Source organism: Ornithodoros turicata, unplaced genomic scaffold, assembly GCF_037126465.1.
Source record: "Ornithodoros turicata isolate Travis unplaced genomic scaffold, ASM3712646v1 ctg00001416.1, whole genome shotgun sequence".
Taxonomy (NCBI): domain Eukaryota; kingdom Metazoa; phylum Arthropoda; class Arachnida; order Ixodida; family Argasidae; genus Ornithodoros; species Ornithodoros turicata.
This window is the reverse complement of record NW_026999598.1, coordinates 11638-37142: the sequence shown is the minus strand read 5'-3', so window position 1 is coordinate 37142 and position 25505 is coordinate 11638. Positions and strand designations below refer to the sequence as shown.

The following is a 25505-nucleotide window of genomic DNA, read 5'->3' as shown; positions in this document are numbered from 1 at the left end:
TTGAAACAAACGAATTGGAAAAAGAAGAGCTGACAGGGGCGTTCGTGCATGCAACTCTCTCTCTCTCTCTCTCACACATACACAGGTTAATGACAATAAGGTGGTGCAGAAAAACACTACGAGACCGCTATCAGCGCTCATAGTGAAAACTGCCGCGTACGCACCCAAAAACAAACACACTGAGCAAAACACGAATAAAGGAAAAAGAGCGCGACCCTGAAACTGACGTGGGCAAAGCTAATACCTGGCAGCGAAACTCTTCTGTGGGTTGGGTTTGTAACCCTTTCCCCCCTCGTGTGGCGTGTCAATGTAACCTCCTTTCGTCGCAAGCCTGCGCTCAAACTCCGTCAAAAAAGAGACGGTGCCAAAGGCTCCCATTTCCACGATTTTCGGCGAATTTATTTCGGAAATTACCATTGCGTTACGAGTGGGGTTATGTGCTATACTGAGTAAAATGACGAGGGGGAACCCATTTCCGCAAAGAATACGTTAGATTGCCTTGGGAAATTTCGGAGTTCAATTGAAGAAATTAACTTTCCGTAAATTGAAATTAAATAAGAATGTTACAAATATGTGAAAAGTTACTGGCAGAAAAAAATCCGTTCACCGCATGTCTCTCCAGGGCAGGGCTGGGCAGGAATACTCAAAATTTGTATTATAATACAAATACATAATACTTGCTAAAAAATGATATTATAGTACTAATACTTAATACATTTTATTTTCAAGTATTATAATACATAATACTATTACTTCCCTGTATTACTCAAGTAATACTAGTAATACTTTTGTGCCGTGGCAGACAGTTAATAGAAAAGGAATCCCAGACATATTTCTGAAGCCACCGGTCCGGTCACCGCATGTTTATTTCAGTTGATTGCACTTAAGAGAAGCATCTTTTCAAATACGCCATCTTCTAACGATCGTCTGTTTGGTCTGAGTAGCAGGTTCGCAAACGAAAACAATCGTTCAACCGGCGCGGACGAACATAAATTAGTGTTGCACTTTAAGGAAACACTCTTAACTGGTGAGTAGCCGTTCAACATGGACAAGTCTACGCGCTTAAAAATGTTCCCCGGAACGGGGGTTTTATCGCTTTTAAAGTATTCTACGCGCTTGTCATCGATGTACTTGAGGACTTCCAACTTCGCACGGCACAGTGGCGACACCTGGGAGTGAGCAGACTGCTGTGAGTGCTGTCCACTTGGTGTAGTGAAGCCGAAGAACGTGTCAGGTGCCGTATGTCCAGGGGACGGCGGTGCCTGAGCAACTTCGGGTTCCCTTGCGTCTTCGACGGCCTCCAGCAGCAATCTTTCTAAGTAGCATTGCGTCTCAGCAGGTGTTTTGAAGTAGGTGTACACGTGTAAGACCCATCACCTCAGACAGGACAGGTCATAAGTATTACGAGTTTTGCAGTAATACAATGCAAGTAATACTCAATTTTTTTGTATTATAATACATAATACAAATACACTTATCGGATGGGTATTATAATACGTAATACAGATACTCTAAAGTATTACAGTAACGGTATTATAATACAATGTATTTGTAATACTGCCCAGCCCTGCTCCAGGGCCTACGTTTTTTACTATGAATTTCTATCAGGGTTATGAATGTATGAAGGTTACCATGAAGAATCTCACTTCAAAGGGGCATGCGACTTTTTCATGAGTGACCTTACAATAAGTCATGGCTCGTCCCCTTATTTTACCTTCTCACTGGGGTTTTATCGATTTTAAAAATGTCATACCAACCCGCCCAAGTTTTAACCTTGTAACAAAGCAGAACAAACAAATAACCAAAAATATCTATGATGAAAAACCCGAGACTGGGGAAGAGACGAAAAACAGACGTTGAAAGTGAGAGTGTGTGCGTCGTCTGTTTTTCGTCTTTTCCCCAGTCTCCGGTTTTTCATCATGGAGTTGTAAGAATTTTCAAAATCTTTCTTTGTATCTTCAAAACGAAGCCAAGAAAACTGGAATCCCCGTGACTGTAGGGCGCCTTTAAAATGTAAAAGAAGGAGAAGAAAAAACGACAACAAAGAGGCACGACCTGGGGTGCTAGACTCGTCGTTTCTTGAAACACGAAGAAAGTTCAAGAAATGGGGGGAGCGCAACCATTGGATGCTTTCCGTGGCCCACGTGAGCGCTCCTGACTGTCAATCAAACCTCAGGTCAAGGCTACCGAGACGCGCGCACTTTGAAATATTTTCATGACCTCAAAATGACCTTTTGGCTGCCCGGGAGGATGGTGTCTTTGCAGATTTCACCAATGTAAACAATTCGGGAGATATGAGGAAAGACAGCCGTTGGACAGTTTCTCTGGCCCACGTGACCGCCCGTGTTGTCAATCAAACCAAAGTACAAGGAAAGGGAAAATGCAACTTTTGGCAGAAGTTCCGTGACGTCAAAATGACGTTGCGCAACATTTTTTTCTACCGAGAAAAGTTCAAGGAAAGATAGTGGCGAACTTCGAAGTTTGTTAGCAAGAGTTGCGGCCGCTTTTATTGCCGTGCCTTACTACTGCGCCTATCAGTCCACACTTATCATGAGTATCGTTTGAAATGCCAAACGATGGTTTTTGCCAGTTTTACCGGCTGTCGAAGAACGCTGTTCGTTCGCTGTGTGACCATCTGCGCAGAGCCTACACTCTCAGAACAGAACTTCACTGCATAGCATGTTGTGCGCCGACTACAGACACGAACGATATGCTTATCGCTTCCGATTTGAAGAGAGAGGGGACACTGGCATTTTTATAGCAGTTATCGCATATCCAAATTGCTATACGCTCCCTCGCTCTTTGAATCAGAAGGGGTAATCCTATAATTCGTCTCTTTGGTTTATGGATGACGTGCTTTGCGGTGAAGTTCTGTTCTGGGATTGTAGGATCCACGCAAGATGCGCTTCTCGTCATGGATAATGATATCACTGCGCACAAGATTGTTGTGTTCTTCACGTATGACATTGTACTTCCCTTGGCCGCAGATTCCGTGATGTCCTTGTTTTAACGTGGTTTCCTCGTTGCACAAAAATGGGATTTTTCATTGAGACGCGGAGGAGGACAACAGCTTTCCTTCTGATTAACAGATGCATCCTAAATATAAAATGCACACAACAGAGACATGAACACTGTATGTGCAGGGCGTTGGAAAGCGTCGGTGCTCTTCTATGCAGCGGAGCAGCACCTCGAAATGAGCGCTTGCAAGTGCACGGACCCAGGATTTTTCGGACACGCGACTTTTCCGTCCCATTTACGATGCAGTGGTTGTGTCGTCGCAGTGCGGGCACTAGTCTGTTTATATGTGCTCAAATTTACACAGGGTCATTCTGAAAAAGAAGCCAGCAGATACATAGAGAAAGGAAATAGGAAACAAATAGTTGTCAACCGAAGCGTTGCTGTGTTCATTGATCCCAAATACACGTATAGCACACATGACGATACAGCGGGTGTGTCATGTAATGTGGCACGAAACAGAGGCTTAAAATTCTACTTCGGTATGTCACTGGCGCTTGTCATCGACTAACTTTTGGTGTGACTTGCGCGCACTTTTCGGTTTTCAGTCGGAGAAATATTCTGAATAGATCTCTGAAATGTGCCAAGTCAGCGCAACTTTTTGAATGTCGTTTGTTTTTTGTCTTTCGTTGTGCTTTTCCTTGTCCGTAACAGAAAGCCCCCCCCCCCCATTTCGTTTTCTCAACAAATTTCAACACAAAACACAGTACCCTTCAGCAATAAAAATAGCTGGAGAGAATTTTCTTTGCGCAAAAGCTCGACGGCGTTAATTACTCCGTCACTTAATGTAGAATACTGTGGAAAGAAAAGATGAGTCTCCCCTTCAGTTCCCTCTTCCATGCTTCTGCTGATAGCGGCAGCAAGGTTGAAACGACACAGCTATCTGGAGCAATTGTGAGGAGGTTACAAGAAAAGCCGTGTCACCGGGTAGCTTCGTCTTTTCGACCTTTCATGCTTTTTTTGTTTGTTTGTTTGCATAACTTGAAGGAGGACTGCACGGCCGGCAATGTCCGTGAATCGTACAACAGTTTTCCGTTTCCTTCTTACCATTACGAGTAGCGCGGGTGTTTTGTGATGCCATAGGATCAGGCCTCGAGCCATGCTGTTTCTGTAAGTATTCAGTTTGGAAGAAATGTTGATTCGATTCAAAATTGAACATATAGTTCCGCATTTGATTTGGAACACAGTTATGCGCCTCGAGATCTGAAATATTTTAATGTTCGCGCAGCCCAAATATATTTGATAATCTACGGTTTGACCTTAAGTCCTTCAAGGATGTATTGCTCCGCATTTCACTCTTCACCGGAGCGGACAGAAGCGGTGCGCTTTCTCATTCTTCATTCTATCACGCTCGAGCCAGTGGGCGGGTCGCGCACACACTGATCTTGATCGGCACTGACGTAGACCCAACTTCAGTTGCCGGGAAAGGAAAACATTTTTCTTGAACTTCGGAAGTTCAAAACTCCTCCCGCGCGACGTCATCTTTTCAACTTAGTTCTGCTTTGACGAGTCTAGCACCCCTGATTGCAGGTGCGATTAAGTACCATCATTGTGCCCAAACACTTCAGCTGCGAGCGTATCCTCCGATTCTAGCAGCAGCGTCATACGGTTCTGAGAATCGAGTACAGGATCTCTTCAAGCACTATTCCCCGCCACCACCCGATCATTTCCGTACCGGTACATCTGCACTGTAGTATTTCGGGCTCAACTTCACTGATGCGAAACACTAACGTTAAACCTCACTGTGACAGTAACAATTGTCAGCACATTTATCCAAGCACAGCACGAAACCCTGTAAACAGTTTAATGCTGCGCAGTATCATTTGCACCAACTACCGACGCAGTAGATAGACGCCGACGTCTCATGTGAACATGACGGAAAGTTCTTTTGAGGCTCACGTGTCTCCTAGTGGCTTGAAGACACATGAGGACATGTGGGTCCTCATGAGGTGAAGGTACGTGAGGCCATGAGGGCCCTCATGAGGTGAGGGCACGTGAGGATGAGGATACGTGAGGCCATGTGGGTCCTCATTAGGCGAAAGTACGTGAGGTGCGGTGAGGACATGAGGACCCTCGTGAGGTGAGGGCCGTGAGGATGAGGACTCCTGAGGCCATGAGAGCCTTCATGAGGTGAGGGCAAGTGAGGATGAGGACCCTCATGAGGTGAAGATACGTGAGGCCATGAGGGTCGTGAATAGTCTCATGAGGTGAAGGCATGTGAGGATGAGGATGGTGAGGCCATTCGGGATCTCGATGCCCTGAAGTGAAGTTCGTGAGGGAAAAATTTGAAATGGAATGTGAGGGTGAGGGCGACTGAGGTTAAGTTACTGGTGAGGAAAATTTGGTGAGGGTGAGTGAGGCTGAGAAAGTCCGTGCTTCGTGAGGTGAGGATGAGTGCGGCCGCAGGAAAATGCCCGCCTATGCTTACAGGTGTGATGCAATAGCATTGAAGGGGTGTCGCGGATCAAACGCAATATTTTTTATTAGTGGTAATCACGCGGTTTCAATGAATCAGAAGGGATAGCACATTTTAATCAAAGAATATATTTTTAATCATTACGATTACAATCAAAATTACAAGTTTTATTATAAAAATTCTGAGACTTGAGAACCTGATAGATGTAAGTAATTTCGAGCACAGTAGCTAAGTTTAATATTCCAACATGCCACAAATAATCAGTTTCTTATGATTTGAATAGCGCAGACACAAGGAAATAATTCGAATCAGCACATAACATTAATAGAGAACCAGTCCTCCAAATGTAGAGAAGTAATAGCTACACCATATCAAAACGAGAAACGATCGCCACATTTAATCAAAGAAGATATTCTTAATCAATATGATTACAAACAAATTACAAGTTGTATTATAAAAAGTCGAATATTCCTATACGTGAGAACCATCAGCGCAATAGCAGGAAGTTCTGACAGATGTATGTGAACAGCAGAGAACCTGGAAGACCATGGGACACGAACACAAGAGGAAATAAAATCTATAACACTACATTGGTTAATCAAAACAACAGAGGAGAATAATCTATCACTTTAACTGTCATAAAATCATCATCCTGACTTCCACAATACAATTTTCATTCTAAGAGACACTACAAACCTTACTTTGTTTTATGAATCCGACACAGAAAATATGTTAAAAATGAACTTCACCACATAGCACGCTCCTAGCCAACAATCAGCTCTAATAATATCTGCCCTGATTTGTTGAAGACGGGAGGCGTACACCTGACAGTTATGAACATTTTCGAGCGCAATAGAGAAGATTATTCCAACATTACACAATTAATCATTTTCTTATTAAGTAAACAGCATAGGCATACGGAAATAATGAGAAACACGATCAACAGCTAATAGAGAACCAAAACATATCACATAAACAACAGACACATGCAGGAAAATAAATGAAAAAGAATCTATCAAAACGAGAAACATGCACATGTGAATGGCAGAGAAACACTTTGAACAGCACATGATGAATAATTTAATACAGCACAGAGCTAACGCTGAATAGCAGAGAAACAATCTAAACGGCGCATCTACCAACGTGTAAACAACAGTCAGGAAAATATTACTGAAACAGCTAATAGAGAGCCAAAATTCAACACGTAAACAAGAGGTACACAAAGGATAAATAGTTGAAGAACAATCTAACAAAACAAGAAACATGCATGAATGAATAGCAGAGAAACACTCTAAACGGTGCATCTACCAACGGTAAACAACAGACACATGCAGGAAAATAATTGAAAAAGAATCAATCAAAACGATAAACATGCACGGATGAATGGCAGAGAAAGGCTTTGAACGATGCATCTGCCAACATGTAAACAACATACAGGAAAATAATAGCGAAACAAACTATCAAACATTACAATTTGAAATAATATATCTTTTGAACTATCATAAAATCAACCTTGCGAGCTAACAACATCCTACTCAGGCACTATAAACATTACCTTGACAGAGCTATCCAAACATGCACCACAGCTATACTTTCCGCAGTACAACCAGACTCGAGACACGGTGGGGTCACTCTCTCCATGTATGCAGACCGGTGGGGTCACTCTCTCCATCTATACAGCCCAAAAGCGGGGAACCTGTTGTCAATCTGCGGGGTGGGGAAATCCTCTCTCTTTTTCAAATTATTTCCTCCAAAAGGAAATATTCTTAGGACCGGTGTACAGAGGCGAAATTTTTTATTGATCGCAAATAGACATTGGAATTATTCGATTCTAAAGAACACAATAAGAATTCTATAAAAAAAAATCTAAGAATAGACTTTCTAAGCAAATGAGAAATATTATCGACGCAAACAATACCAAATGAGAAACGATGAATTTTATTGTATTTCAGATCAGACAAAACTATTAGGCATACATTATTCTCAACTCACAAATATCATTCGATTGAATATCTGAAGCAAAGAGAGAAAGTCAAATTTATTAAATGATATAAACAATACTCGTTCGAAAACGAGAATCAAATTTAATTACATCGTTTTATGTTAACTTTGCAATACACGCAGAAGTCGCAAACAACTCATCTGAAATGCAAATTATTGTGTTTGCTATAGCGGAAATCAACGCACACAACTTAAAAATACATTCCCAACCAGTAGAATATTTTTATTAATATCAATCGAGTGATCATCTGAAACAAAGTCAAAAGCAGTAATTAATTTAGGCAAACATTTTTTCATAATCACACAGCGCAAATATACATCACAGAAACATGTCTTTTTTCATTCAGGACCCACTAGTGGAAACGAAGTGAGAGAGGGAAGCTGAGTCCCCGTACACATTCGTTAAGGTTACACCCGCAGGGAGTAGGGGAATCCAAACAATGGTCTCGGTATTCAAAGCCATAAAATCGCTCCTACAAGTCAAGTTAGGGAAGGAGGGTCTCTTGCGCTGTCTTGTACATAGAATCACCGAAAGCAAACGTTTTTCCTTTACACATCACATCTTTTTTGTAAATTGACTTTCATAATTCTAACGCCAGGTGGAAGATTATGAACCTGATAATAAAATTTTAATAAATAAAATTAGCACCAATATGATGTAATTAAATGTCGAGGCGCACTACAAAACAGCACAGACAATTGCTATACATTGAAGAGATGGACGGATTTTGTACTCGTTACCATACGTCATGGGAGGACCTGATAAAAAGCTGCTTCGAAAAGGAGGAGCCGCGAAACGATTTATTTATCGCTGCATTTCAATACGTCCTAGACATGGTCGTATTCGGAGATATGGCACAAATTATGGAATTCAAGATGCGAGAACTTGTATGCCGAATCTACAATAGTTATAAAAATATTTGCACGTCATGATCGGAAGGACCACTTGGGTGGATGGTGGAGTTTTTGAGGTTTGCTAACGAAGAATTGAAATACACTAGACCAAATGTAATTGTAATCATTGCAATGGGTATTGCATTAATCAAGAAAGCAATCAGATCAAATTATCATATACAAGCAGTCTATATCGCACGATTCATTACGGATTTGTTGAAATTACACCTAACGGTTGAAATGGAAAGTACATAAAAATCTTATCACGTGATATATTCCACTAGAGCCTCTACACATTTATTTTATTCTACTAGTCAAGGATGTCGAATGAACAGAAGTTCTATATTGTCGTGCAAGGTCTGATGTATCATCACTTATTGAAACTTAACAAACATATCAATTGTGGTGGGCCACCGGACGATTTTCATCTAATACTCTCTTGTACGCCATTCAAGAATCTTCATACAAAGAAAGGAAGCATCAATAAGAGACTGTGCAAGTTCGTCGCAACGAAGTGCAAGTTGTTGAAGCAATACAAACACGGCGACAACATATCACCTGCGTTAATCAACGCTGGATTCAAGCGCCCAATAATCAGAATAAATTACTTGATGTCTTCGGAATTCATCAATCAAGACAACAAACGAAAACTTCGGAGTTTGGAATAGAACTGTAATTTATCGAAATAAACAAGTGTATAATTGAAATAATAATTGTATTCTTTGTCATCATTCTAATGTATTCTACACAGCGCAACGAAAACAGCTTATGACTAGATTGAAGATTGCTAAGGAGACACTACATACAAGGATCTTCGCATGGAATCAGCGCTGGCAATCAAAGAGATTTTTTTACACGACCACACTCTATACAACACCGACACCCGAAGGAAAGAATTGTAGAAGAATCGATAATAGAAATTTAGAGGCATGTTACATCAATCTTTGTTTACAAAGAGGTTCACTAATATTTTGCGAAAGCTTATTTTACGATTTAAATTGCACAGTGTATATATTTTCTCAGACTATTGGGCAGTTAACAATACTATATTGAAAGGAATCTATTATCCAATGACGCGAAGGTGGAGTCTACAATTCTAATGATCATAACATGCGGCACACAATTCCAATAATATTTTGGGAGAATCGAATCACGCTACTGTCATCAGAAATGTTTAACTAATGAAGATGAGCACTATGCATAAGATATGTAATTATAATAAGTAAATATTCCTTTTGCAAACATAACCAAAGCAGCACACATAAACGTAGCTTCAATTCACAGAATGTACCCGAGGTTTTTAATTAGCCATACTGAAAAACTATGAATCTATTCGATATGTCACGGCATATGAGGCACTACAAATGGAAGGACATACTTTAATTTTAGAAGATTTTAGCTCATAATGAATCAAAACGCAATCTCCAACACCAAAGGTTCGTGTTTAAATTTTCAAAGTCAAAACTGTACACTCTTTCTTACAATTTTTTTAAGATGTAGATTAAAAAGCTGTCTATATAGTCACACACTGTATACAAGATATTTGTTTGTACATAATTGATAAAATTTATCAGATCACATTCCGGAGCAGTGGAGACTATCAGTAAGTGTTTAATTAATACTGCTGCCGCAATTTACGAACTGAGTTGTAGAAAGCGTAATTTCACAGCTTTAGCTGGCTCACTTTGATACGCGAAGGTTTTAAGAACTCTTTTGCGATGACAAAGAATTTAATCGAGTGTATTGATGTTTTCTATATACTCTATAACGTAATGTGAATTTTCCACGACATGGATAGTAAAAGTTACGAATATTTTTCGAACAAAATTTACTTAAAACTCGGAGAAAGGGTCACTCGCGTCGTCGAATGCGTTTCGGCAACACGCCGGGCAGCGTTTCCCGGACACCCTTCCGAAACCGAACGCGATTCGGTGGTGCCCAACGCGTTAACGCGGCACCCCAACACGAGCGTGTTGCTTTCTTCCGGAAACGGGTTCGTCGACGCGGGTGACCCTTTCTCCGAGTTTTAAGTAAATTTTGTTCGAAAAATATTCCTCTTTGTAAACAAAGATTGATGTAACATGCCTCTAAATTTCTATTATCGATTCTTCTACAATTCTTTCCTTCGGGTGTCTGTGTTGTATAGAGTGTGGTCGTGTAAAAAAATCTCTTTGATTGCCAGCGCTGATTCCATGCGAAGATCCTTGTATGTAGTGTCTCCTTAGCAATCTTCAATCTAGTCATAAGCTGTTTTCGTTGCGCTGTGTAGAATACATTAGAATGATGACAAAGAATACAATTATTATTTCAATTATACACTTGTTTATTTCGATAAATTACAGTTCTATTCCAAACTCCGAAGTTTTCGTTTGTTGTCTTGATTGATGAATTCCGAAGACATCAAGTAATTTATTCTGATTATTGGGCGCTTGAATCCAGCGTTGATTAACGCAGGTGATATGTTGTCGCCGTGTTTGTATTGCTTCAACAACTTGCACTTTGTTGCGACGAACTTGCACAGTTTCTTATTGATGCTTCCTTTCTTTGTATGAAGATTCTTGAATGGCGTACAAGAGAGTATTAGATGAAAATCGTCCGGTGGCCCACCACAATTGATATGTTTGTTGAGTTTCAATAAGTGATGATACATCAGACCTTGCACGACAATATAGAACTTCTGTTCATTCGACATCCTTGACTGGTAGAATAAAATAAATGTGTAGAGGCTCTAGTGGAATATATCACGTGATAAGATTTTTATGTACTTTCCATTTCAACCGTTAGGTGTAATTTCAACAAATCCGTAATGAATCGTGCGATATAGACTGCTTGTATATGATAATTTGATCTGATTGCTTTCTTGATTAATGCAATACCCATTGCAATGATTACAATTACATTTGGTCTAGTGTATTTCAATTCTTCGTTAGCAAACCTCAAAAACTCCACCATCAACCCAAGTGGTCCTTCCGATCATGACGTGCAAATATTTTTATAACTATTGTAGATTCGGCATACAAGTTCTCGCATCTTGAATTCCATAATTTGTGCCATATCTCCGAATACGACCATGTGTAGGACGTATTGAAATGCAGCGATAAATGAATCATTTCGCGGCTCCTCCTTTTCGAAGCAGCTTTTTATCAGTTCCTCCCATGACGTATGGTAACGAGTACAAAATCCGTCCATCTCTTCAATGTATAGCAATTGTCTGTGCTGTTTTGTAGTGCGCCTCGACATTTAATTAAATCATATTGGTGCTAATTTTATTTATTAAAATTTTATTATCAGGTTCATAATCTTCCACCTGGCGTTAGAATTATGAAAGTCAATTTACAATTAAATACTAAATTAATTACTGCTTTTGACTTTGTTTCAGATGATCACTCGATTGATATTAATAAAAATATTCTACTAGTTGGGAATGTATTTTTAAGTTGTGTGCGTTGATTTCCGCTATAGCAAACACAATAATTTGCATTTCAGATGAGTTGTTTGCGACTTCTGCGTGTATTGCAAAGTTAACATAAAACGATGTAATTAAATTTGATTCTCGTTTTCGAACGAGTATCGTTTCTATCATTTAATAAATTTGACTTTCTCTCTTTGCTTCAGATATTCAATCGAATGATATTTGTGAGTTGAGAATAATGTATGCCTAATAGTTTTGTCTGATCTGAAATACAATAAAATTCATCGTTTCTCATTTGGCATTGTTTGCGTCGATAATATTTCTCATTTGCTTAGAAAGTCTATTCTTAGATTTTTTTTTTTGATAGAATTCTTATTGTGTTCTTTAGAATCGAATAATTCCAATGTCTATTTGCGATCAATAAAAAATTTCGCCTCTGTACACCGGTCCTAAGAATATTTCCTTTTGGAGGAAATAATTTGAAAAAGAGAGAGGATTTCCCCACCCCGCAGATTGACAACAGGTTCCCCGCTTTTGGGCTGTATAGATGGAGAGAGTGACCCCACCGGTCTGCATACATGGAGAGAGTGACCCCACCGTGTCTCGAGTCTGGTTGTACTGTGGAAAGTATAGCTGTGGTGCATGTTTGGATAGCTCTGTCAAGGTAATGTTTATAGTGCCTGAGTAGGATGTTGTTAGCTCGCAAGGTTGATTTTATGATAGTTCAAAAGATATATTATTTCAAATTGTAATGTTTGATAGTTTGTTTCGCTATTATTTTCCTGTGTGTTGTTTACATGTTGGCAGATGCATCGTTCAAAGCCTTTCTCTGCCATTCATCCGTGCATGTTTATCGTTTTGATTGATTCTTTTTCAATTATTTTCCTGCATGTGTCTGTTGTTTACCGTTGGTAGATGCACCGTTTAGAGTGTTTCTCTGCTATTCATTCATGCATGTTTCTTGTTTTGTTAGATTGTTCTTCAACTATTTATCCTTTGTGTACCTCTTGTTTACGTGTTGGATTTTGGCTCTCTATTAGCTGTTTCAGTAATATTTTCCTGACTGTTGTTTACACGTTGGTAGATGCGCCGTTTAGATTGTTTTTCTGCTATTCAGCGTTAGCTCTGTGCTGTATTAAATTATTCATCATGTGCTGTTCAAAGTGTTTCTCTGCCATTCACATGTGCATGTTTCTCGTTTTGATAGATTCTTTTTCATTTATTTTCCTGCATGTGTCTGTTGTTTATGTGATATGTTTTGGTTCTCTATTAGCTGTTGATCGTGTTTCTCATTATTTCCGTTTGCCGATGCTGTTTAATTAATAAGAAAATGATTAATTGTGTAATGTTGGAATAATCTTCTCTATTGCGCTCGAAAATGTTCATAACTGTCAGGTGTACGCCTCCCGTCTTCAACAAATCAGGGCAGATATTATTAGAGCTGATTGTTGGCTAGGAGCGTGCTATGTGGTGAAGTTCATTTTTAACATATTTTCTGTGTCGGATTCATAAAACAAAGTAAGGTTTGTAGTGTCTCTTAGAATGAAAATTGTATTGTGGAAGTAAGGATGATGATTTTATGATAGTTAAAGTGATAGATTATTCTCCTCTGTTGTTTTGATTAACCAATGTAGTGTTATACATTTTATTTCCTCTTGTGTTCGTGTCCCATGGTCTTCCAGGTTCTCTGCTGTCCACATACATCTGTCAGAACTTCCTGCTATTGCGCTGATGGTTCTCACGTATAGGAATATTAGACTTTTTATAATACAACTTGTAATTTGTTTGTAATCATATTGATTAAGAATATCTTCTTTGATTAAATGTGGCGATCGTTTCTCGTTTTGATATGGTGTAGCTATTACTTCTCTAAATTTGGAGGACTGGTTCTCTATTAATGTTATGTGCTGATTCGAATTATTTCCTTGTGTCTGCGCTATTCAAATCATAAGAAACTGATTATTTGTGTCATGTTGGAATATTAAACTTAGCTACTGTGCTCGAAATTACTTACATCTATCAGGTTCTCAAGTCTCAGAATTTTTATAATAAAACTTGTAATTTTGATTGTAATCGTAATGATTAAAAATATATTATTTGATTAAAATGTGCTATCCCTTCTGATTCATTGAAAACGCGTGATTACCACTAATAAAAAATATTGCGTTTGATCCGCGACACTATGGCGGGCTAGCCCGCCATAGCGACACCCCTTTTGCAGATTTGAGTTAAATAACTTCGTTGTCGTTGTCGTTCGTAAGTAGAGGAGGACGATGTGGGCTCTCGGGGACCTTAAATAGCGTGTGAGCCAATGATTGGGTGATATTTTTTGTTTGTTATGTTGCTGTTGTTGAATGGAGCGAAGCGCTCCGACCAGTTCCATAAAGAAGTTTGAAGTGTTGGAAAAGTCGTGGGTCCATTCTTGAATATTATTGGTGCCGAAACCCGGGACTTCGACTCGGTGACATACCGGAACGATCGATTCGAGGACCTGCTGACTTGGGAAATCTACTATCGAAGGTTTCATCAACGGCCAGCACTGATGGAACGTCTGAAGGTCAAGCGAGGAGCGCGACGTGGACAGTCAACGAGGATTATCAATGAGGCGACGGCTGCCCTCGCAGACACGGGAACTACGGCACATACGTACAAGTCACTGTTGGAGAGACTTCTTACGACCAGCAGAGAAATCGGTCAACTGGACTCGGAGCTGGAAGCGTTGGTGGCGACTGAGAGCCTCGCTGAAGAGTACGCTGTGGTCCTGGAATACGAGGATCGCATCGCTCACACGACAGCGCTGTTGAAGGCGAAGATTGCGGAGTTAACGGAAGGTGACCGCAGACCTCCTGCGGCCTATGCAGTAACCGAAGAGGGAACGAGAGGTAGGTCAAAGAGGATAAAGCTACCCAAACTACAGCTACAGACCTTCCGTGGAGATTTGGATCGATGGCTCCCTTTCTGGGAACAATTCTGCGAAGCGGTGCACGAAAACGACGATCTCACAAAAAGTGAGAAATTTCAATACCTGCGGACGCTCTTGTCTGGACCACCCGCTGCCGCTATAGCTGGTCTGCAAGCTTCGGAAGCGTGCTACGAGGACGCTGTCAAGATACTAACCCGTCGATTTGGGGACCGGAAAAGGATCACCCAGGACCACCTTGCGAAGCTCCGGACCCTCCCAGCGGTGACGTCACCAAGTGATGTCAGAGGACTTCGACGACTGTACGATCACACGCAGGCTCATATCCGTGGTTTGCGAGCGCTGGGAGTTGCCAACTCAGCGTACGCTGCTTTGCTGGTGGACATACTTCTCAAGGCACTACCCAGCGACATCACACTGGAGTACTATCGCCGGTCAGCACGTGCAACAACAGCAGCCGCTGTTCAACAGGACAGTGCATCGGGAGATGGTCAATGGTACAGCACGAGACCTCGTACACCGAAAAGGAGTTAGAGAGAGTACTGGACTTCCTGCATATCGAGGTGGAAAGCCGTGAGAAGTCCGGTATGGTCAGCACGAACAGAGACGGGCCACCCAGAGGTGGAACCCTGGGAAAGAGTCTACGGAAAGAGAAGAACGTCCCAGCCGCGGCCGTACTGCAGTCATTAGCGAAAGCCACGTCAAAGTGCATCTTCTGCGACTCGGAAGACCACAGCAGTGGAGATTGCAACACACCCATTGAACTGGAACGAAAGAAGAAGGTACTCGCGACGGACGGCCGCTGCTTCAGGTGTACCGTCAAGGGGCACCGAGCTAAGGACTGTAGGCGAAAAGTCACATGCTTAACATGCAAGGGGAAACACGTGACCTCCATGTGCGACCCTAAATGGTCGGGAAGCTCGTCAACGAAAGCGAAAGAAGTTGACACAGTTGCCATGCACGCAGCAAGCTCCGATCGAGACAGGGTCAGTGCCACGGTACTTTTGCAGACGTTCCGCTCATGGGTCATCGCTGACAATCAATCCGCATATATCCGAGGTATTTTCGACGGCGGCAGTCAGAAAACGTTCGTTCGAGAAGATGTGTCACGGCAGCTGGGGCTACCGGTACTGGATGAAGTAACCGTGCGACTGAACACATTTGGGGACCCAGAAACGTCAGTAAGTTCACACAGAAGACTGGTCCAGGTGCGTTTGCGGAGCCAGTACGATCAGAAATAGCATCTGATTGAAGCCGTAGAAATTCCTTTCACCTGTAAGGACCTGGCAGAAGCCACGGCAAATGACAGCTTCGTGGACGCCATCAGAAGGGAGGGCGGTTCCATTGCCGACGAAATGTTCTTCCCAGGAGCGAAAGCCGAAGCAGGAATCTTCTGATTGGAGCGGATCAGATGTGGAGGTTCCTAAAGTCCGATGTGCGACGGTCAGAGGCGGACGACCGTACAGTTGCGGTGAACACGCAGTTAGGCTGGACGTTCCAAGGTCCCACCGCTGTCCTGTCGTCAGTCACCGGAGACGTCACGCTAACCTGCGCGTTACACGTGGAGGCAAGCAACGAGGAAAGGCCGTTTGATCTCCGAATGTTCTGGGAGCTGGAAGGTCTTGGGATAACAGACGGCGCAAATGACCAGCGCTCAGAGGACGACGCAGTGTGGCTACATTTCCAGGACACCATACAAAAGGAGGACGGCCGATATAAAGTGAGTTTGCCGTGGAAGACTGGCAGTGTCACGCTAAGGGACAACCGGGAAGTGGCTGAGCGTAGGCTGAGAAGGCTGATGAAGAGACTTCGTTCGAACAAAACTCTTCTGAGTACGATTGTGCGATGAGGAAGTACCTCAACGACGGACATGCAGAGGTAGTTACCGAAGCGGAGCAAGCACCAACAGAGCATATTTACTATATGCCACACCAGGCGGTTGTCCGGGAGAATTCAACGACAACGAAGCTCAGAGTTGTCTTTGATGCGTCCTCGCATGCCCCGGGGACCGCATCTCTGAACGCGCATCTCGAAAAGGGACCGAAGCTAAACACGGAACTACTGCCGCTGCTGCTGCGCTTTCGGACGGTCAAGGTCGCTCTGGTGGCGGACATTGCCAAAGCGTTCCTCCAGATTGTAGTCAGGGAAGAGGATCGTGACGCACTTCGTTTCCTGTGGTGTAACGAAACGCCGAAGGAAGATGGTCAGTTGCCCAACGTGGAAGTCTGGAGAATGACCAGAGTACCGTTCGGTACAACCTCCAGTCCTTTCCTTTTGTCGGCGACAATACGGTACCATCTAAAGAATGTGGAAAAGCACCTACAGGAAACGGCAGCGCATCTTGCAAATTCCTTTTATGTGGATGACCTATTGACTGGCGCTTCAAGCGAGGATGAAGCTGAACAACTGTACAAGGACGCGAATACCGTCATGAGGTCGGCTGGGATGGAGTTAAGAAAGTGGGCATCGAATTCCCCGGCTCTCAATAGCCTCTTCGCAGATCACGAGCCACGCTTAGAAGAGCACTACGCTGCAACCATAGAAACAGGACTTTTGGGATTACGGTGGAATCGACACACTGACAGCATCAAGCTCACGGAATGCAGCCCACCCAACACCACGTCGGCGGGCAACACGAAACGCTCGGTGCTGCAGCTCTCAGCCTCGATTTTCGACCCACTTGGTGTTGCCAGTCCATTCACGATACGGGCTCGCATGCTCTTCCAGCGCATCTGGCAGCATGGTCTTAATTGGGACGACGAACTACCTGAAGAAATAGCTTTGGAGTGGAAGCGCTGGTGCGAGGAACTGCCGGACATGGCAAGAATCGAAATACCTCGCTATGTGAGCGAAGGGGTTGAAGACATTGCGAACGCAATCCAGGTGCACGTCTTCACGGACGCCAGTCAGTCGGCTTACGGAGCCACCGTATACCTGCGCACAGAGGACGTCAATGGAAAGGTCGTGGTCACGCTTATGGTTGCTAAAGCACGAGTTGCGCCGCTAAAAACACTGACCCTACCCCGCCTAGAACTCATGGGAGCTCTAATAGGATGTAGGCTGGCCAAAAGCCTTTTGGGTTCGCTCTCTCACCTTCCCCTCCAGCTAATCTTCTGGACAGACTCGAACATCGTACTCTGTTGGATTAAAGGATCGGCACTGCGGTGGAAGCAGTTTGTACGCAACAGGGTGACAGAAATTCAAACTGCAACCGATCCAGCTGCTTGGAGGCACTGTCCAGGGGAGCAAAATCCAGCGGACCTGCTCACAAGAGGTGAAAGCATGGAGAAACTGCTACACAGCAAGATATGGTTTAGAGGCCCTGCATGGTTGTCGGAGTCGGCGGAGTTATGGCTCAGCGGCACGCACGAACCACAGGTGAACGAAGAGACTGTAGAAGCAGAACGGGTAAAGATACAAGTGCTCTTCGTGAACACTGACACTACTACTTCCAGCCTACTGAGGCTAGAGAACTACAGTAGTTGGTATTTCGTGTTGAGGCTCACAGCATGGATTCGCCGCTTTGCAGACCGTTGCAGGCGAAAGAACAGGCGGCAAGGGCCCCTAACTGCTAATGAGGTTCATGAGGCGGAGGTCCATTGCGTTAAAGAGGCACAAAGGTCCGAGTACTACAAGGAGTTGCAGGAGCTCGCAGGTGGGGGCATAGTGAGCCAGAAGTCTCCGATCGCCCTCTTGCAGCCAGTTCTGGACCAGGATGATATTTTAAGGATCTCGGGACGGTTGCAGCACTCGACATTGCCAACGGACGTAAGACATCCGGTGCTCCCCCCGCACGGACACAGAGTCACCGAACTGATCGTTGAGGCGGCTCATCGACGGCTTCTCCACGGGGGTGTGCAAGACACCATAACCGAAGTGCGAGAGCGATATTGGGTACAGCGATGTCGGCAACTAGTCAAAAAAGTTCTGTTTCGATGCAACGCATGCAAACGACACCGGGTAAAGCCAGCGTCGGCACCTGTTGCACCACTGCCCAGCGAGCGGGTGACTGAGAACCGGCCATTCCAAGTGGTTGGGATAGATTTCGCGGGACCGTTGATCATCACACCAGCAGGTGGAGGCAACAATAAGTCTTACATAGCGCTATTTACATGCGCAGTCACCCGTGCAGTGCACTTGGAACTAGTATCGGATATGACGACTCAAAGTTTTCTCCTGGCGTTCAAACGTTTCACTTCCCGGCGAGGGCTTCCATCGGTTATCTACAGCGACAACGCCGCAACCTTCAAGAAGGCCGAGAAGCAAGTGTGGAAAGCACTGAAAGACCCAGCCTTCCAGGACCACCTCACCACCGTAGGAATTAATTGGAAATATATCGTCGAACGCGCGCCCTGGTGGGGCGGTTTCTGGGAGCGACTGGTGAGAAGTGTCAAGACTGCGCTAAGAAGGACGCTCGTGAAGAACTGCTTCAGCTTCGAGGAGCTCACCACTGTTTTACATGGCGTAGAGGCAGTCATCAACTCTCGCCCTCTGACGGCTGTGAACGATACACCAGAAGACAGAGAGCCACTGACACCGGCCCACTTCCTGGTAGGGAAGCGGGTGACTTCTTTGCCACCTTTCGACATCAACCTTCAGGGGCCGACCACAGACACGCGGGCGTACTGGAAGCTTCATCAACAACTACTAGATCGTTTTTGGAAACGTTGGGGAACTGAATATCTTCTGCAGCTGCGGTCCGCCCATAGTGTCAAATCCACCGGTGGAACGACACCGCTTCGCGTCGGGGACCTGGTCATAGTGCACAATGAAAAGCTGCCTCGGCACATGTGGAAGACAGGACTGGTTGTGGAGCTGTTTCCCGGAAGAGATCGTAACGTCCGTGCGTGCGCTGTAAGATTGACTGATGGGACAGTGCTACGGAGACCAATTCAGTTGCTGTATCCATTAGAGGTTTATTGACTTAGTTATCGTGTGTTAGTATTTTCACAAGAAAAATGAGACTTCTCATTTTGCCGGGGAGGATTTTGCAGATTTGAGTTAAATAACTTCGTTGTCGTTGTCGTTCGTAAGTAGAGGAGGACGATGTGGGCTCTCGGGGACCTTAAATAGCGTGTGGGCCAATGATTGGGTGATATTTTTGTTTGTTATGTTGCTGTTGTTGAATGGAGCGAAGCGCTCCGACCAGTTCCATAAAGAAGTTTGAAGTGTTGGAAAAGTCGTGGGTCCATTCTTGAATAACCCCTTCAATGCTATTGCATCACACCTGTAATAAGTATAATCTTTGTTACATGTATTGTGTTTCTTCTGCTTCAGGTTTTTGGCCGGGTTTTTCTCCTTCACATAGAGTCATAACATAATTCCTGACACTAATGACTTTAATAAATATATTTTCACTTGTACTTTTGTGCACGGCTATCCTTTGCATGTAAATCGCCTACTGCACACCAGTTGTAGCTGGAAAAAAATTGCGATTATATTCGGCACAGATTGAAAAATGACGAAAGAAGTCGGCCCAGGATGAAAAATGTTAGCTGGTAAGCGCTCACGCAACCATCCGGCCACGCTCCACCCACTGCAGCAGCCCTCCACACGAGCGCCGCCTGTCGCGCACAGAAAAAATTCGCGAAAAAATTCGGTGTGGATTGAAAAATGACGAAAGAAGTTGGCCCATTATAATAAGAGATACGTCTTTAATCCCATTGAGTCATACCAGTAATAAGTACAATCTTTGTTACATGTATTGTGTTTCTTCTGCTTCAGGTTTTTGGCCGGGTTTTTCTCCTTCACATAGAGTCATAACATAACTCCTGACACTAATGACTTTAATAAATATATTTTCACTTGTACTTTTGTGTACGGCTATCCTTTGCATGTAAATCGCCTACTGCACACCTGTTGTAGCTGGAAAAAAATTGCGATTCAATTCGGCACAGATTGAAAAAATGACGAAAGAAGTCGGCCCAGGATGAAAAATGTTAGCTGGTAAGCGCTCACGCAACCATCCGGCCACGCTCCACCCACTGCAGCAGCCCTCCACACGAGCGCCGCCTGTCGCGCACAGGAAAAAGTCGCGAAAAAATTCGGTGTGGATTGAAAAATGACGAAAGAAGTTGGCCCATTATAATAAGAGATACGTCTTTAATCCCATTGAGTCATACCAGTAATAAGTACAATCTTTGTTACATGTATTGTGTTTCTTCTGCTTCAGGTTTTTGGCCGGGTTTTTCTCCTTCACATAGAGTCATAACATAACTCCTGACACTAATGACTTTAATAAATATATTTTCACTTGTACTTTTGTGTACGGCTATCCTTTGCATGTAAATCGCCTACTGCACACCTGTTGTAGCTGGAAAAAAATTGCGATTCAATTCGGCACAGATTGAAAAATGAAAGAAGTCGGCCCATGATGAAAAATGTTAGCTGGTAAGCGCTCACGCAACCATCCGGCCACGCTCCACCCACTGCAGCAGCCCTCCACACGAGCGCCGCCTGTCGCGCACGGGAAAAAGTCGCGAAAAAATTCGGCGCAGATTAAAAAAGGACGAAAGAAGTTGGCCCAGGCTGAAAAATGTGAGCTAGTAAGCGCGCACGCAGCCCTCCCCCCGCCGATAAGCGCTCGGACAACCCTCCGCACTGGCGCCGCGCCCTCCGCACACGGGACGGTGTCCCAGACGCTGTGGGGTTCGAACCAGACACCCATATAGCTAACTGGACAGCAGTTTAATGGGACAACCCTCTATACTACTAGCATAAACATGCACAGTTCCTCAAGCAGCCACTGTTGCGCGAAATACCACATACACGCGTGCTTAGTCCGCACGCACAAAATAAAAAGAATCACCTATAAGTTGAAAATAATGCCGTATATCGAAAGCATAAACATGCAAACTTCCTCAGGCAGCCACTGTCTCGCGAAGTACCGCATACACGCGTGTTTAACCCGCACGTACAAAACAAAAAGGATGACCTATAATTTGAAAATAATGCCATATGTTGAAAGCATAAACATGCACAGTTCCTCAAGCAGCCACTGTTGCGCGGAATACCGCACACACGCGTGTTTAGTCCGCCCGCACAAAATAAAAAGAATCATCTAGAATTTGAAAATCATGCCTTATGTCGAAAGCATAAACATGCACAGTTCCTCAAGCAGCCACTGTTGCGCGAAATACCGCATACACGCGTGTTTAGCCGCACGCACAAAATAAAAAGAATGATCTTTATTTGAAAATAACGCCATATGTCGACAGCATAAACATGCACAGTTCCTCATGCAGCCACTGTTGCGCGAAATACCGCATACACGCGTGTTTAGTCCGCACGTACAAAATAAAAAGAATCACCTATAATTTGAAAATAATACCATATGTCGAAAGCATAAACATTCACAGTACCTCAGGCAGCCACTGTTGCGCGAAATACCGCATACACGTGTGTTTAGTCCGCACGTACAAAATAAAAAAAATCACCTATAATTTGAAAATTATGCCATATGTCGGCAGCATAAACATGCACAGTTCGTCAAGCAGCCACTGTTTCGCGATATACCGCGTACACGCGTGTGTAGTCCGCACGTACAAAATAAAAAGAATCACCTATAATTTGAAAATTATGCCATATTCGAAGGCATAAACATGCACAGTTCCTCAAGCAGCCACTATTGCGCTAAATACCACATACAAGCGTGTTTAGTCCGCACGTACAAAATAAAAAGAATCACCTATAATTTGAAAATAATGCCATTTGCCCAAAGCATAAACATGCACAGTTCCTCAACAAGCCACTGTTGCGCGAAATACCGCATAGACGGGTGTTTAGTCCGCACGTCCAAAATGAAAGGAATCACCTATAATTTGAAAATAATGCCGTATGTCGAAAGCATAACGTTGCGCAGTACCTCAGGCAGCCACTGTTGCGCGAAATACCGCATACACGCGTGTTTAATCCGCACGTACAAAATAAAAAGAATCACCTATAATTTGAAAATAATGCCGTATGTCGAAAGCATAAACATGCACAGGTCTTCAGGCAGCCACTGTCTCGCGATATACCGCATACACGCGTGTTTAGTTGCACGCACAAAATGAAAAGAATGACCTATAATTTGAAAATAATGCCATATGTCGAAAGCATAAACATGCACAGTACCTCAGGCAGCCACTGTTGCGCGAAATACCGCATATACGCATGTTTAGCCGCACGCACAAAATAAAAAGAATCACCTATAAGTTGAAAATAATGCCATCTGTCGAAAGCATAAACATGCACAGTTCCTCAAGCAGCCACTGTTGCGCGAAATACCGCATACACGCGTGTTTAGTCCGCACGTACAAAATAAAAAGAATCACCTATAATTTGAAAATAATACCATATGTCGAAAGCATAAACATTCACAGTACCTCAGGCAGCCACTGTTGCGCGAAATACCGCATATACGCATGTTTAGCCGCACGCACAAAATAAAAAGAATCACCTATAAGTTGAAAATAATGCCATATGTCGAAAGCATAAACATGCACAGTTCCTCAAGCAGCCACTGTTGCGCGAAATACCGCATACACGTGTGTTTAGTCAGCACGTACAAAATAAAAAGAATCACCTATAATTTGAAAATAATGCCGTATGTCGAAAGCATAAACATGCAAAGTTCCTCAAGCAGCCACTGTCTCGCGAAGTACCGCATACACGCGTGTTTAACCCGCACGTACAAAACAAAAAGAATGACCTATAATTTGAAAATAATGCCATATGTTGAAAGCATAAACATGCACAGTTCCTCAAGCAGCCACTGTTGCGCGGAATACCGCACACACGCGTGTTTAGTCCGCCCGCACAAAATAAAAAGAATCACCTAGAATTTGAAAATAATGCCTTATGTCGAAAGCATAAACATGCACAGTTCCTCAAGCAGCCACTGTTGCGCGAAATACCACATACACGCGTGTTTAGCCGCACGCACAAAATAAAAAGAATGACCTTTATTTGAAAATAATGCCGTATGTCGAAAGCATAAACATGCACAGTTCCTCAAGCAGCCACTGTTGCGCGAAATACCGCATACACGCGTGTTTAGTCCGCACGCACAAAAAAAAAATTTCACCTATAATTTGAAAATAATGCCATATGTCGAAAGCATAAACATGCACAGTTCCTCAAGCAGCCACTGTTGCGCGGAATACCGCACACACGCGTGTTTAGTCCGCCCGCACAAAATAAAAAGAATCACCTAGAATTTGAAAATAATGCCTTATGTCGAAAGCATAAACATGCACAGTTCCTCAAGCAGCCACTGTTGCGCAAAATACCACATACACGCGTGTTTAGCCGCACGCACAAAATAAAAAGAATGATCTTTATTTGAAAATAACGCCATATGTCGAAAGCATAAACATGCACAGTTCCTCATGCAGCCACTGTTGCGCGAAATACCGCATACACGCGTGTTTAGTCCGCACGTACAAAATAAAAAGAATCACCTATAATTTGAAAATAATACCATATGTCGAAAGCATAAACATTCACAGAACCTCAGGCAGCCACTGTTGCGCGATATACCGCATACACGTGTGTTTAGTCCGCACGTACAAAATAAAAAAAATCACCTATAATTTGAAAATTATGCCATATGTCGGCAGCATAAACATGCACAGTTCGTCAAGCAGCCACTGTTTCGCGATATACCGCGTACATGCGTGTGTAGTCCGCACGTACAAAATAAAAAGAATCACCTATAATTTGAAAATTATGCCATATTCGAAGGCATAAACATGCACAGTTCCTCAAGCGGCCACTATTGCGCTAAATACCACATACAAGCGTGTTTAGTCCGCACGTACAAAATAAAAAGAATCACCTATAATTTGAAAATAATGCCATTTGCCCAAAGCATAAACATGCACAGTTCCTCAACAAGCCACTGTTGCGCGAAATACCGCATACACGCGTGTTTAATCCGCACGTACAAAATAAAAAGAATCACCTATAATTTGAAAATAATGCCGTATGTCGAAAGCATAAACATGCACAGTTCTTCAGGCAGCCACTGTCTCGCGATATACCGCATACACGCGTGTTTAGTTGCACGCACAAAATGAAAAGAATGACCTATAATTTGAAAATAATGCCATATGTCGAAAGCATAAACATGCACAGTACCTCAGGCAGCCACTGTTGCGCGAAATACCGCATATACGCATGTTTAGCCGCACGCACAAAATAAAAAGAATCACCTATAAGTTGAAAATAATGCCATATGTCGAAAGCATAAACATGCACAGTTCCTCAAGCAGCCACTGTTGCGCGAAATACCGCATACACGCGTGTTTAGTCCGCACGTACAAAATAAAAAGAATCACCTATAATTTGAAAATAATACCATATGTCGAAAGCATAAACATTCACAGTACCTCAGGCAGCCACTGTTGCGCGAAATACCGCATATACGCATGTTTAGCCGCACGCACAAAATAAAAAGAATCACCTATCAGTTGAAAATAATGCCATATGTCGAAAGCATAAACATGCACAGTTCCTCAAGCAGCCACTGTTGCGCGAAATACCGCATACACGTGTGTTTAGTCAGCACGTACAAAATAAAAAGAATCACCTATAATTTGAAAATAATGCCGTATGTCGAAAGCATAAACATGCAAAGTTCCTCAGGCAGCCACTGTCTCGCGAAGTACCGCATACACGCGTGTTTAACCCGCACGTACAAAACAAAAAGAATGACCTATAATTTGAAAATAATGCCATATGTTGAAAGCATAAACATGCACAGTTCCTCAAGCAGCCACTGTTGCGCGGAAGACCGCACACACGCGTGTTTAGTCCGCCCGCACAAAATAAAAAGAATCACCTAGAATTTGAAAATAATGCCT

General features: G+C 43.2%; 2 protein-coding genes across 2 annotated transcripts; both read left to right on the top strand.

Moving 5' to 3' along the window:
* Positions 1-14280: 14280 nt before the first annotated feature.
* On the top strand, positions 14281-15192 carry LOC135376983 (uncharacterized). The gene has a single exon (XM_064609376.1). It carries the CDS (start codon positions 14281-14283, stop codon positions 15190-15192), a length of 912 nt encoding a protein of 303 aa, XP_064465446.1.
* A 1311-nt stretch (positions 15193-16503) lies between these two features.
* LOC135376984 (uncharacterized) lies at positions 16504-19581 on the top strand. Its single transcript, XM_064609377.1, has one exon. The coding sequence runs from the start codon at positions 16504-16506 to the stop codon at positions 19579-19581; it is 3078 nt and encodes a 1025-aa protein (XP_064465447.1).
* Positions 19582-25505: the final 5924 nt, after the last annotated feature.

Coding starts and splice junctions, on each gene's coding strand:
- LOC135376983 (XM_064609376.1), top strand. CDS start 14,281: ATGGAACGTCTGAAGGTCAAGCGAGGAGCGCGACGTGGACAGTCAACG.
- LOC135376984 (XM_064609377.1), top strand. CDS start 16,504: ATGAGGAAGTACCTCAACGACGGACATGCAGAGGTAGTTACCGAAGCG.